The 14,283-nt window shown below is 37.8% G+C and overlaps 1 protein-coding gene across 2 annotated transcripts; it reads right to left on the bottom strand.

The window, feature by feature from the left end:
• Positions 1 to 7,515: 7,515 nt before the first annotated feature.
• On the bottom strand, positions 7,516 to 14,003 carry LOC141587288 (uncharacterized). Of its 2 annotated transcripts, none has more exons than XM_074408731.1 (16): positions 13,838 to 14,003; positions 12,880 to 13,367; positions 12,709 to 12,787; positions 12,302 to 12,625; positions 12,059 to 12,132; positions 11,862 to 11,893; positions 11,666 to 11,721; positions 11,545 to 11,573; positions 11,397 to 11,467; positions 11,224 to 11,279; positions 8,909 to 9,348; positions 8,747 to 8,825; positions 8,312 to 8,632; positions 8,038 to 8,132; positions 7,855 to 7,933; positions 7,516 to 7,783 (listed from the first exon to the last, which is right to left on the bottom strand). In XM_074408731.1, exons 1-16 carry the CDS (start codon positions 13,859 to 13,861, stop codon positions 7,538 to 7,540), a joined length of 2,493 nt encoding a protein of 830 aa, XP_074264832.1. In that variant the 5' UTR covers positions 13,862 to 14,003; the 3' UTR covers positions 7,516 to 7,537. The 2 variants fall into 2 exon arrangements, with proteins under 2 accessions (XP_074264832.1, XP_074264833.1); XM_074408732.1 differs by having other exon boundaries at positions 11,397 to 11,446.
• Positions 14,004 to 14,283: the final 280 nt, after the last annotated feature.

Genomic DNA, 14,283 nt, shown 5'->3' with positions numbered 1-14,283 from the left:
GCTTCCCACTTTATGGCAAATGGGTATTTTGTGAGGGAAAATGGTATCCGTCTATACGTATAGACGGATAGTGTCCGTCTATAATGAGAATTTGTGTATATTTATTGGGTTTTCCAACTTTGACTTGTATTGTTTTGGAGTATGAGCATGTACATTAGTAGTGTCTCCTCTATCCATTGGACATGTGTTCAATGGTATACCCGTTACGATCCTCCACGTGTCAACCGGAACCAATCTATTTTCCTCCACCGATGCATTCCGATGGCCTACAACCGGGGCTTCGCCTATGACCTTACATGAAACATTAACAATGCCATTACCTCTTGAACCGTCTCTTTCTCTTAGTCGGTAACTCAAGTGATGGGCCAAACCAATAGGAAGAAGCCCATTACAAATATCGGAAGCAGGGATCTGGACCCAACCCAGTAAACCTCGGCCCATCAAGGTCCTTCTAGTGTAAATCTCGAGAATAACACAAGAATAACCGTTACTGAAGAATGTCGAGTCTAACGGTATTAAAAACACGTCGTCCCACATTGGGTTACAACCTCCTTTATCATCAACCCTAGTACAATACACTTCAGAGCTGCTCGCACCACGTACCAACTTGCGTGGTGGCGTTGGTAGTGATGGTGATGGTGATGGTGTTGGGAAGGTGGTGATAGTAATGTAAGGCCTAAGTCGACGAGTCGAGAAAGGGAAAAGAGATGAACATATGATGGTGTTTTTGATGTTTTGAGCTGATAACATTGATATCTCTAACATAGTTTTTTGAGTTATAATTTGCAACATGTGGTGTGTTTTTTATGCATAGGAAGGCATTTCTAAGTTATAGTTTTTTGAGTTGTAATTTGTAACATGGTGTGTTTTTTATGCATAGGAAGGCATTTCTAAGGAAGTTTTGTTTAGTAGTAATATGTAAGCCAAGAGGTAGCTTCCTTTTTGTGGAATATTTTGGATTAGGATTGGAATTTTTTGAGTGTCATTATCTCTTTGTCTTTTGCATTATGGGTGATTTAGATTTGTTTCTTGCGTTTTTTAAAAGGTCAACTTTAAGTTTTTCTATGGCTTTATTGGAAGTTATTTTTTTTTTTTCCCAATTTTGTGATTCTCTCAAGAAAAACAATAAATCTTGCTGAAGACGGGTCACATTTCGTCACAAGCTAAAGACGAGGTAAATATGACCCATTTAAGACGAAATGTAACCAAAACGATTTTCTAAAGGTACTACAGTTTGGCAGGACAAATTGTCACATTTGTCGCTAAAATAGTAACATTTGGCTCGCTTTCAGCATGTGACGAAGAGTGTTTCTCTTCCATGAGAATTGGTGCATGAAAAATGTCTTTAAATTGCAAAGTTGAACGTAGGTGAATGGGTGAGAGTAACTCAATCTTCAATGGAACAAAAAAAAACTAGAGAGCTTGAAAAAATAGTCACCCATTTAAGTAATTTTATTTGTTTGGTTAAAGTTATTTTGACTTGTAAAAGTCAATTAGTTCACTTTAAAACCATATAAGCAGTATTTGATTGTGGTGGGGGAATGAAGCGATTCATTGGTTCAGGTCCGAGTAGGGATGGCAATGGGTCCGAGTACTTTGGGCCATAATTGCCATCCCTAGGTCCGGGAAGCCTGTTAGGCTGTACAAAGCAACACTTGTAAGTTTGTTTTTTGGGTTTTTCCCATTTATGCCCTCGTACTATTCACTTTTCCCATCTGTACCCCTTCGTATGAGAACTTATTAACCGTGCCCTTAAACTTAATTAGTTGGCCCATCAGTAGCTAATCTTACATTAACCGTCTATTTTAGACGTTAAGTGCCATGTTGGCACGCTTAGTTGGCTTTTTTTTTTTTTTTTTTCTTTTTTTCCCCAAAAACTTTCCCTCCATTTATTTCATTCTTTCCCTCCAAAGCTTCCCTCCATAACTTCACCTATATAATTCACTCCTTCCTCTATCTTATTTCATTATCAATCCTCCAATTTTTTCACACTCCTCTTATCTTAACAATGTCTTCTTCATCCAATTGGAGTAGGAATAACCCAATTGAAGATCTAGAATTTCGAAATCAAAAATGCGATTTATGTGGAAGATTTGCGGTTTTAAAGATATCGGGCTCAACAACGAATCCCCGGAAAGCTTATTTCAAATGTCTTAAATGTGATGGATTTTTTATGTGGCTAAGTGATGAACATGTCATTAGGAAAAAAGCTTTGGGGTTGAAGATGAAGAATGATTATGAAGATGAAGAGTACATGAAGATGAAGAATGAAGATCTAATTAAATTTGAGCTTAATGGGTTGAAGTTGAAGTTTGAAGAACTTGTTACTTTCATGAAATTTATGTTCATGTTTAATGCTTTAATTTTCATCTTTGTTGTTGTAATTGTAGTGATTAAAATGTAATGGAAAACCTTGAAATGTAATGGGAAAAATGGTTTGTTCAAGAGACAAATGGAAAGAAATGACTGACATTTTCATCTTTGTTGTTGTAGTTGTAGTTGTACTTCAATTTTAAGCGTCAATTAATGGAAAGAAACAAATGGAATGATAACCCGGATTATGGAAACAAACAAGGCATCTATAACAAAAGCCAAACTAAGGCAATGTTTACATTGTTTTACCGATACTAGCTACCCAAAAATTGCCAAATCGACATATACATAGCATCAGGATGCCTTACTTCATTGTTCAAGAGATCTAAACATGAAAAAAAACAAGATCATGGATTGACAATTGCATCAAATGAAAACCATTCAATCCCACAAAAAGATGCTCCAACATGGCTTCAACACTTATCGCTTACCCGTCTTCCTCTTTTTACCCTTTGGTGCATTAAGAGATGTTCCAACATGGCTCGACCTTGGCTTCCTTCCCTATCTCGGACACACTTCCAACTTGGCTTCTTGTTTGAATATTTAACTGTCTCTTCTCCTTAGCTGTGTACCCTCCTTTGCATGTCTTGGAGTTATGGCCAAAACATCCACACTTCTTGCATTTAATCGTGTTGGACCTCTTCCCCTTTCTCTCGTTCACCTGGCTCTCTCCTCCTATTTCTAGATGGTCCGCAATGGACCTCTTCGTGTTGGAGGTTCCAAGGTTGGGCGGTCCAAAGTTGGCCACCGGTCGTGGTCGGTTATAGGTAAAATTGGCGGCCCATATGCAACCTTATAATTGGCCACCGTAAACCAATGACCGACATAGTCCGAAGGGTTCTTGTTAGCGATGATGATGGCACGGATGGCATGTTTGCGGGGAATTCCGGAGATTTGCCACGGCCACATTTGCGGGTTCTATCTATAAGATTAACGAGGCATGTATGTTCTCCCATCACGTACCTCATCGAGCCTTGGGCGATGATGCAAATGCCTCACGAACCTTGATTCTTTCTTGAAAGACTTTCAACCTCTCGTCGATGTTTGGGCATATCCCATCATCCGCCATGAATCTGCAATTTGAGCCCTTGTTGCATGTATGACCATGGACATCCTTCTAATGCCTACAAAAGATGGAAATTGTTAGTGTTTCTATTCATGCCAAGACAGTAAAGACAAGATACACAAGATAAAACATTAACTGACCTTCAAGTAAAGACAAGACTGGATTGTTCCTATGTATGCCAAGTGTGCTATTGAAACTCTCAACAAAGTTAGATGTGTTCTCATCATTAGAAACTCTTGGGTCAAATCTGTATCTTGCCCATGTCTCATGATCTCCTAAGTCTGAGAACCAACTACCACATCCTAAGCCACCATGCTGCACCAAAGACTCAAGTGACTTTTTGAAGGTGAACTCTGAATAGGAATTAACAAGCTTCCAAAATAGCTTGTGCATCAGAAGTCCAGGATAGTCTTTCTTGAAATTTTTGCACAAATGTCTTGCACAAAATCTTCTATAACAACTTGGCCACACTTGTTCCAAAGTTTGGTTCAATTCCTTTTTGTCTATCTGATATAATTGTCCAATCTTCCCTTCCACTTTCAGCCAAGACTTGTTTTAGGTGCCAAAAGAAATTACACCAACTCTCTTTATTTTCGGACTCAACCACACCAACACCAGGAATATTTCATTATTACCATCAACACTATATAGTGACAATAACACACCTCCATAATTACCCTTCAAGTGTGTGCCATCCACCCCTATTAAACTTCTACATCCCGCAATTAATCCCTTAAACTGAGCACTGAATGACACAAACAAGGATTTAAATTGCAGAGGCTTCTCAGGGGTGTCCATAGTAGTCCATGCACAAATAGCATAAGATCCAGGGTTTGTAAGCTTTACTACCTCACAGTAAGTTGGTAATAATCCATAAGATGTGTCATGGCCACCATTGATAAGTCAGAAAGCTTTGTCCCTCATCCTATACAAGGTGGATTTCTTCATGTTGAGGCCATACCTTTCCATTAACTTTTTCTCAATGGACTTCCCGATGAATGCAGGATCTCGCCCTATGTCTTCAATAAGTTTCTTAGAAACCCATTCAAAGATTTGCCGGGGGTTATAACTTTTCACACCATTACAGCCATGTTCTGCAGCCACGATGGATTTTATAGCCCAAGTTGTTCCATCTTGTAACACACTAGCATGTATTCTCCATTCACACCCCACAAAGGCACATTCAAGAGTGTACCTGGACTTATCACCTTCACAATTATTATATGAAACCCCTCTTGAATGCAAAAATCTCTTAGGGTATCTTTGAAATGCTCTTGATCCATAAATAGCATCCAAGGCCTAAGCTTAATTGTGCCAAAGACCTTATCATCATATATCTCCCCATTTGCAAGAATTTTAGAGGCCCACCCTTCTTCATCTACCGACCATTCAGTAGTTGCATATGGATCATATCCATCATCAATTTTGTCAAGACCACAGAGGACCATTATCCTCGGCCTCCAAGTCGAAACTTCCTCATCATTAACATCTTCTTCATCGGTTGGATTGTAAGAAATGTCCGAGCGAGAATCATCTTCCAAATCATGAACCTCAATACTCAAGTCTCCTCCTTCCATTTCCGATCTACTTGGCTCAACAACTTGGCTTGCAGTACTCTAACCTTAGGCACATATATACCTTTCGGTTTAGCGAGTTGATTTGGAAAGTTTAAATTGTGGTTGTTCCTCCGTTGTTGTTTTTCGGTGGCTTTGGATTTCTTATTTGTGGTTGATGATTTTTTTGAGTGATAGTTTTTTGAGTGACAGTTTTTGAGTGACAGTTTTGTGAGTGACAAAATTTTTTCAAAGTGAGTGTGTTTTCAATAACGAGGACTGTGTTAATCTTAATCTTGGACTCCTTCCGATCATTGAGTTAAGGTTGAGTTACGGGTTATCACCTCATTAGGGGAAGGAACAACCTCATTATGAATGGTCACATTGTTCAATAACTCACCACTCATCACAAATCCTCAATGGTGACATGACATGCTCTCCACTATTCCTTGGAGATATTCTGGAGTTTTGGCTAGGTATTACAGGTTCAACAACATCATTTATTAGCAAATTCCTCCTAACATCCAGTTTTTCCTCACACCACCCCGATTCCTTGGCCACATCTCCTCAATTTCAACAACTGTTTCTCTTTCTCTTGGACTCCCTAAGTTGTCTAGCCAATTGTAACACAGTAGAAGGTGTTTTACCACATCCAAGCCATATATCAATCACCTTCTCTCCCTCAAACCTACTGAACATTTCTATGAGATCCTTATCACACAATAACTCTATGGATTTCATTTTGAAACTATAAGCAAGAGTAGGATGATTAGGCAGGGGAACCTTCAATTTCACTGCCTCATCATATAAGTCATTCACAACATCTATGAGCAAGCATCTATCAGTATCATCAATGTTCACATAAACACAACGCCCTCTATAATTCATTTTCAATTTAATGTTCTCCATTCTGCAATAATCAATCATTAAACTTCAATATAAGATACACAAAGACAGGGATGATAAAAAAGCCATATTTTTTAGACCAAAATTATGTTCTTCACAAAACCCTAAACCCTAAATGCAAAATTAAATCTTAACACTATACATTAAGCAATAATCAACTATCACACTCAAATTATAATATAGAAAAGTAATGGAAAATGGAAAAAGCCCTAATTTTTAAATCAATTATCTGATGATTTCGAAACCCCAAATCGTAATTGTAAAATCGTAGTCCATTTTAAATGTAAACAAAATGTTCACCAAATAGATCATAATTCACATGCAAAAACATCAAACAAAAATGGAAAAAAAAAACACATCATATATTGCGAACAAACAAATCTAGGGATTCGAAAGACTGTCAGAGATGATTACATACCTGACAAATGAGCAGAAGGAGAGCACCGTTGAAGGGATGAAGAAGCGACTGAGGAGAGTGGCGTTGTGGAGGTTGTGATGGGACAGTTGATGAAGATGGACAGGGGAGGTGAAGGGTTTGTTCAGGTTTTTGAATGGGAAGTGTGTTTATGACGATATGAGGATGGGTATTTTAGAGGGAGTATATGTGGATGCATAGTTGGCATAAGTTGCCAAGTCATATGCCAACTCAGTGCTTAGTAAGACGCTTACTTGGCAAAATGCGTGCCAACATGGCACTTAACGTCTAAAATAGACGGTTAATGTAAGATTAGCTACTGATGGGCCAACTAATTAAGTTTAAGGGCACGGTTAATAAGTTCTCATACGAAGGGGTACAGATGGGAAAAGTGAATAGTACGAGGGCATAAATGGGAAAAACCCATTGTTTTTTTTTTTTGTTGACAGATCGCAACACTTGTAAGTTGTAACACGCAAATTGCGTTTTCACCAAAGCCTGGGTGTTGAGATCCCTTTTCATTAATTGATTTTAGGATAGAATTTCGTTTGCTTATGGGTTGTCTTACACCTAGTTGTATAAGCCCGCTGCGAGGACTCGAAACTATCCGACCCTCTCGCAATTTCAATGCCAAGATAATATATTAATTCACCAAGATCCTTCATATGTACTCCGTATTATGTTTATGGATCGACCCTCACTTCTCGCAATTTCAATGCCAAGATAATATATTAATCGATCTTGAATTCTTGATTTCGAAGCCCAGTCGATTTCTGAGTCAGTCCTTCATCACAAACACCCAGCTTACAAGGGCAAGGAGAGTTGGTCCGACAGCCATGACCATGCCGTGTAGATGTAGATGTTATCTCGTTTATGAGGTAACCACGCGAAGGTCATGCAGTCTAAGGCAGTCTATGTACCCTCTATAAATGTCTGACGTCATCAAGTGACACGAGGTCAAAAGGACAGAAAAATTCTCGTGTCTTCCCAAATGGAATATTATAAATGGCTTAAGTGTAAGGAGCTCAATCCTCCGAAGTACACAAGAATTTTTCACCTTCGCATATGCTTATTTTTGAAGTGAATAACTAACAATTGCTTACTCTATTCCTTTCTTCCCTACCGCCCTCAGCAGGACCTCTTTTTAGTACTTGGTTTCGTGTCGGATACTTTGGAACATTATTATAGTGAAAACTGAAAAGAGAGGAGCAAAGTGAATTCCTTTTATATTATGCGCCTGAATCGACTAGTCAAGGCAGCCACAATGGAAATACACCGTATGGGAGAATGTCGACGATGCAGCACATCAACCAGTCTCAGTCTTTTTGCTGATACAAGAGGAGCAAAATCTGCATTTGTTTTCAGGACAGGTATGTGGAGAGCAGGAGCAAACACCATAGACGAAGAAATGCCTCGTTTCCACGACATACTCATACCAGCTTGTTTAGGGTACCTACTCCCGCCAAGAAGCTTAGGAAAAAAAGATTACCTCAAGAACCTCAAGTTTGATTCAAGTAAGATGCAGGGTCAATAATTCCTACCTTAGGACGACAATGTTGTTCAAACGAGTTGTGATATACCCTTCCCGATACCCTCTCGTGATCTGCAAAGTACACCCTGCTGCAAAACAAAAGGCAGGCTGTAAAAACTTAGAATTGGCTTCATCCTGCCAGCTACTATAACGACTAGTCGACTATTAACGAGCAAAGAGTAGAGCTAAAAACCTGAACATAGTGTTCGCGATTTTTGAAACTAGTGCATCAGAAATGCCTGCCCTGACAATGAGCCATGCAACCTCAGAGTCCACCTGATATTCGATCTGCACATCAATGATATTCAAGAATTAAAACTCATACATCTAATCTTTATGAAAGATCAGGATCACAAATTGCAACAATTATAATCCAAGATCATGATAAAAGCGTCTCTTACTAAAGACATGTTCGTAAGACTTACTAAATTGATAACTTGTACTGCAAAACCATATCGACATATTACCTTTAGTTGCTCCAATCTAATATATGCAGAAAGATGATCACCTATCTTTTCAAATATAGCTAGTAGTAAAACCGTCTCTTCTCTCTCGACTGGATCATTATGTTCATGCGAGTTCCCGTCCCCAGCACCTCCATCTTTGTGAGTGATTGATGTTGGAACCAGAGTGTCCACCATAAAGTCTGATGCCAAGAGCTCTTTATGGGCTACCATCAGCAACGCACACAACTCAACCATCTTTCCTTGTTTCAAATATAGTAAAAATTCAGAGTAGACATCTGTCGTCTTCAGTACAAGCAATCTTATTGTCTCCAATATATGCCTCTGTCAAAAGCAATAGAAATAAGAGCAAGACATCATCGGATATTAAATGGATCAAACTCTATGCAACACCGACAAGAATATGATCCTACTAAGTTGTAATCTGAAGCACCATACAAATTCGTCACGACAGAGAAGCACCACAAGATCACTGGCAGACTTATTCTTCATCCAGCATTGGATATAAAAATCATCCCTGTGAAAAGAGCAAACAATCACACGACAAAAGAATAATAGAAGAGCAAAAACTATAAGATGTTTAGAGTAACAACGCAATACCGAATACTTTCAAGTGCAACATTGAGTGGCAATGCTGCCTTAATTTTCAATTCATCACAATCTCTTCTGTCGTCAGCCAGAAAGCCATTTTCAAGAAACATTGCAGTTAATTTAGGGTTTGCAAGCTTTGCAGCATTGTGTAAAAAAGACCAACCAACATCTGTCAGGTCTCTAAAACTAAGGAAAGCATCAGTCTCGCCAGCGAGTACTGCAGCAGCACAATCAGCACTGTCATGCAAAAACATGAGGTGTCTGACAATTGTTGGCAGATCATAATCACAATCCAGGCTATCAAAGGATTCCACTCCATTCACAACTTTAACAAATTCATATCTGTCATCCAGAAGCATGACATGATATAGATGCTGGTATAACAAAGTGTCCTCTCCACAAGTCTCTCCTCCATAGCTTTCACTTGTCTTTGGGAGAAAGTAAATACACTGTTCCAATTATAAAAAAAAGAAAAAGAAAGAAATAGGCATTAATGTGTGACCTCACAAGCATTTCATCAAGATAAAGCAATAGAGAAACGGGTGTGCAACAAACCACCAACTGAGAGACATAACTGTTGGGTTCCTTATGATTGATGATAACATGCCCATTTGATGTGTGCTATCTTAGTTTACCTTTTCAGGATTTATGATTAAATCAAGCTTGGATTAAGAAGTGTTGAAGTTGTTAATCATCCCTTTGTATTGAGTCTTAAGTGTCATCTAATGTACAAGTTAGAAAGTTAAGTATTTTAGAGTAATAGAAACAGTCAAGACGACTGTTACTTTCACAAGTAACAGCTGCCTGGACTGTTGCCTCAATTCGTAACACTTGGAAGTCTTTTTATCTTTCGAAAGCCTTTTACGTGTCTCTTATTTTTGAAAGATAAACTTCAGATTTTTATAAGGATTTGGCCTTCAATAAAAAGTGGTTTGAATAATTATCATTTTCAAAATGTTTCCTCTTTGTGCAAATTTGACCCTTTGGTCTTTTAGAAAGCAAGAAATGCTTTTTGCCATATTTGTGTAAACTTGTCATCATGTGACTTGTTTTTCCCTCTTTGTTTTCTGAATTTGCATGAGCTTTTATGGATAATTTTCAAACACTCTTTCTCTCTTTTTGCCTTTGCATAAGAACCTTCTTTGGTGCAAGTATTGGGTGGTTGTTGAAGCTCATCACATGTGAGGTCTTTGACCCTTCAAAACCCTAGCAACTCCCTTACTCATCCTCTCTATAAAAGGCGTGCCATCCCCTCATAAAAATCCCAAGACTTTTTCTGAAATTTATTTCAAGTTTGCAAACTGTTTTTCAAAGCTTAAAACCGTGTTTATTTTGCAAAACTTCTAAGAGTCTTCAAGTTGTTACAACCTTGGCTACTGTTACTTTAACATACTAAACTCTCTTGCTTATGAATTGTTGATCTTGTAAAAGTTGTCCACCTCAATTCTTTGTTAAGAATAAGTTAGTGGAAACTTGATCCTTATAACATTCTAAGTGTGTTAGTAGAGTTTAGGACGGAGTAGTCTTCAACTCTTGGCAACCGGAGTAGGTTGCGAGTTGGCTTGTCATAAGAACGGAGTAGTTCTTGGACTCGCTTTACCACCGGAGTAGGTTGGTGTTTTTATTGTACGGGTCTTTTAGTAGTCGGAGTAGATCACTAAAAGAAATCAATAAAAAGTAGATTGGACGTAGGCACTTGAGTATTTGCCGAACCAATTCAAAATCTCGTGTTTGATCTTTCTCTTTATTTCCGCTGCTCTTTTATTTTGTTTGTTCTTGCTTTGCTTAACCTTCGAAGTAACAGTTCATCATACTGTCACATTTGGTCTGCAGTCTGTACTTCATTAATTGAGACAAATAGCTACAGTCCGAACAGTTGGTTACTTTCACACTTCAGCAAACATTCATCTTGATACTCGTTTAGTCTTTCAATATTATTCGAAGTATTCTCTCATTTCTTTTGTTCTTATAACTCACTTTAAATCAATAAAGTTGAAGTTTAATTTTTAAATAGTACCTAATTCACCCCCTCCCCCTCTTAGGTACTTGAATCCATAAACTCAACAATAACACTATCGTGCCCTCAGCTTTTATGTACTTAGGTGATAGGATCCTGAAACTAAACGCAACTATTGTTTCTCACTATTAATAACCCAAGAGAAGAAGGCAAAATCTTAAAACCTGAGTCCAGATAACATGAATCAGGCATGTCTCATTACAAGGTCAGTGCATGACAGACTTGCAAAAAACCTTTTAACTAGACTATAAATCGAACAGAAGTGAACAGACAATATGTGAACATTGCAAGTTATTTTATTGCTTACCTTAGTAATCATCGATTCTGAACTCACTTTCTTCATAAGACGTGTTTCCAGTAGAACTGTTTGAAAAAGAGAGCTTAAGAGATTTCTACGAACATTCATTTGTTTGGGCTATTCACTTAAATGTTTTCTTAATAACTGATAGACGATAGCTATGGCTGTCAGAATAGTCTCACCTTTGTCCCCTAACCGGTCAACTGGTCTACACTTACTCGGTTGCAATTTCCTAATGAGATTAAGAAATAACCTTTATCAACAAGAATGTGAAACAAAAATAAGAAAAATATCGACCAATAACCTTTAGCAAAATTCAATTACTTTTACCTGTGTATATCAGCTGAGATCTTGACGTTCTGCTCCACATGTAGTTTCACACAACTTAATAATTGCTCAAATACTTGGAATGTACGTAAAAGCTAATAAATAGAGTGAATTGGGTGCTTACTCGAGTACTCGGCGTGCTTGAATAATTTTTTTCCGCAAGAACTGTCTCAAAAAATTCTGTTTGAAAAATAGACGTTTAGAGACTTCTATGGTCTATTGTTCTGTTTCCTTGGTGTTTGTACAAATGGCATATTCAGTTATTCACACATTTGTATTGACACTTTTACTGAAAGCTAAGGCTGTTAGAATTATCTCACCTTTATTCCTTCGCAAAAGCTGAGCTGCCAACCTAGGTTATTGCGGATTATAATATTCTCATCAGGTTGAGAAGCAATATTTATACAATGGCGGTATTTAATTAAAATAAAGGTAGCATCCGACAAAATATACTATAATCAGAACACAGAGGAAACAATCAACCAATACCCTAAATCCAATTATATTAATTCTTTACCTAGCCAAGTTAGCTGAGATCATATCTGTTCCCTTGCCATGTAGTTGAACTTCCATAAGTTGATTATAGGCATTCTGAAAAGAGAGAAAATTATTAGTAGGAAGAAAAATGGTCCTTCAAAGATGGTTCGAGTTGAAAATTAGCTGAATTTGCTTCTACTGAATTACAATTTAGTTTTACAAATAAATTTGTACTAGTTGTAATAGATTAGGCAGCAATGATACTAGAAGTAAAAAATTATACCTCAAGCTTTAAAAGAGTGTGATTCAGAGTCAGATTCTGGTTGAGATAATCGCGAGACATCTCCACAAGTCTAAAGGCAAGCAACATAGATCTCATAACTTCCTTTTTCTCCAAATCTGATTCTAGGTCATGTTGTAACACAATTAACTTGGCAATTGGGCTACTATATACATCGTCATCAATCACCAACTTGTCCCAAGCAACGATTAGCAGCGTAGCCAGCTTAACAAGATTCCATTTCTCAACACAGGCGACACCTAGAGCAGTAACCTGCTGTTTTTTCGACTTTGACGCTAGCAGTTTGATTGTATCCAAAGCCTCCTTCTGCGAATTAAGCACAACAGTATATTATATATTCCGTATCAACCAGCACATACACTCAAAAGTCACTGAAATCAGATTTATACCAACTCTTGTAGACGGAATAAGGAAAAGAGATTGTATACAGATTCTCCAGCACCAAAGTCTTTCACAATTTTATGATCGCTGCAAATCAGAGAGCAAAACCACAAGGACAGGTCGTCAAAGGAAGCATAAAACCAAGGAAAGTTTAGTTAATCAAGTAGAAGTAGTCGTACCATAAAGAATCTAGTGCTAACGTAAGTGGAAGGAATGAAACAGCACCCCAGCCCTCATAACCCTCCAAAGTGGGATCAGCGCCATGTTCTATAAATAAGGCGGTTAGCCCATAGCATAACATTTTAACAGCGAGCTCTAATGGGGTAGGATTATCTCCAACTTCATCTTCAAGTGGATCAGCTGGTAGTCCAAGATTAAGATCCACCTTCCGCAATAAAGTATCTCCATTAAGAAATGCAGTTGCACAGCCAACAGCACGACGAAAACATAGCAACTTCAACAGTCTGGTCTCGAAATCCTCATATCCCCCCCAGCTAAAGTCATATTCTCTGGCTTTGAGTAAGGAGACAAATGCTTCCTTATTGTCAGTACGAATGTAGCTTTCCAGTTCTAAACCGATTCCAAAATCATCACATTCGGTTTCTAGTAAGGAGATAAATTCATGCCCATTAACACTACTAGCACTACTACGCACCGGTTCCCTATCCTGAAACAATCAAACACGAGTCGGTAACTTGGATTAAACCAATTTACAACATTCAGCACTCATTTGTTCGTTTAACATTTATATACTGTACATTGAATTTTAATCAAACGTAAACAAATGATTAAAATCACTACATTGAACCAATTTACAACATTCAGCCTGTAATATTCTTTCTGTCTCAGTCATTCGTTTGTTTAACATGTATGTACTGTACATTGCAAGGGCTATTGTATTTTAATCAAACGTTAACAAATGATTGGAATGGAGAGCGTAGTACTTAAAACAGGTACAATTAAGTCGGGTCAATTTTGTCAGGTCTCGTAACTGCTAACAAGCCCTTAAATTACTTAATTCGAAACAAATCTACTCCGTAAAAAACAAACTAGATTTATTTATTGACATATTTTATAAGCTTTGATAAAAAAAAATAAAAAAATAAAAAATAAAAAAAAAACGAGAAATGAACTTACCTTGTTGAAAAGTCCTTTAGCCATGGCTTTGGTGGTAAAATAGCAGACAAACAAGTTGAAGGGAAGAAGAAAAGGTCAGGGACAGAGGACGTGGAGAATTCACGGTAGACCTCGCAAACCTTCAAAGGCTCCAACTCAAACTCGACCCAATTAAATCTCGTGTCGCGTTCGTATTTGGAAAGTTTAAGTATATTTATGTCATGAAGGATCAAGAAAAATTAGGATTAATTTAGTAAACAGGTTAATTAGGTCGGGTTTGAGTTTAGATAGTTCAACCTAAACCCAACCCAATTAAATGTCGTGGCATATCTTGTCGATCCACTTACATAAATGAGTCATTAAGTCTCAACCCAAACCCATTAATTTCGTTTTCGTGTCGTACTATTATTTGCCAACTACTTCCTCCATTCAACTCCACTCTACCTATTTGTATTTTGCACAAATAT

Source organism: Silene latifolia, chromosome 6 (genome assembly GCF_048544455.1).
Source record: "Silene latifolia isolate original U9 population chromosome 6, ASM4854445v1, whole genome shotgun sequence".
NCBI classification, from domain to species: domain Eukaryota; kingdom Viridiplantae; phylum Streptophyta; class Magnoliopsida; order Caryophyllales; family Caryophyllaceae; genus Silene; species Silene latifolia.
This window is presented reverse-complemented; position numbering and strand designations above follow the sequence as displayed.

Excerpts from the sequence above, each read along its gene's own strand:
- LOC141587288 (XM_074408731.1), bottom strand. The coding sequence starts at position 13,861 with ATGGCTAAAGGACTTTTCAACAAG. Across the intron at positions 11,468-11,544 it reads ATCTCAGCTGATATACACAG|GTTATTTCTTAATCTCATTA; the intron begins GTAAAAGTAATT and ends TTGTTGATAAAG. Across the intron at positions 8,633-8,746 it reads TTCTCTGTCGTGACGAATTT|AGGCATATATTGGAGACAAT; the intron begins GTATGGTGCTTC and ends TGCTTTTGACAG.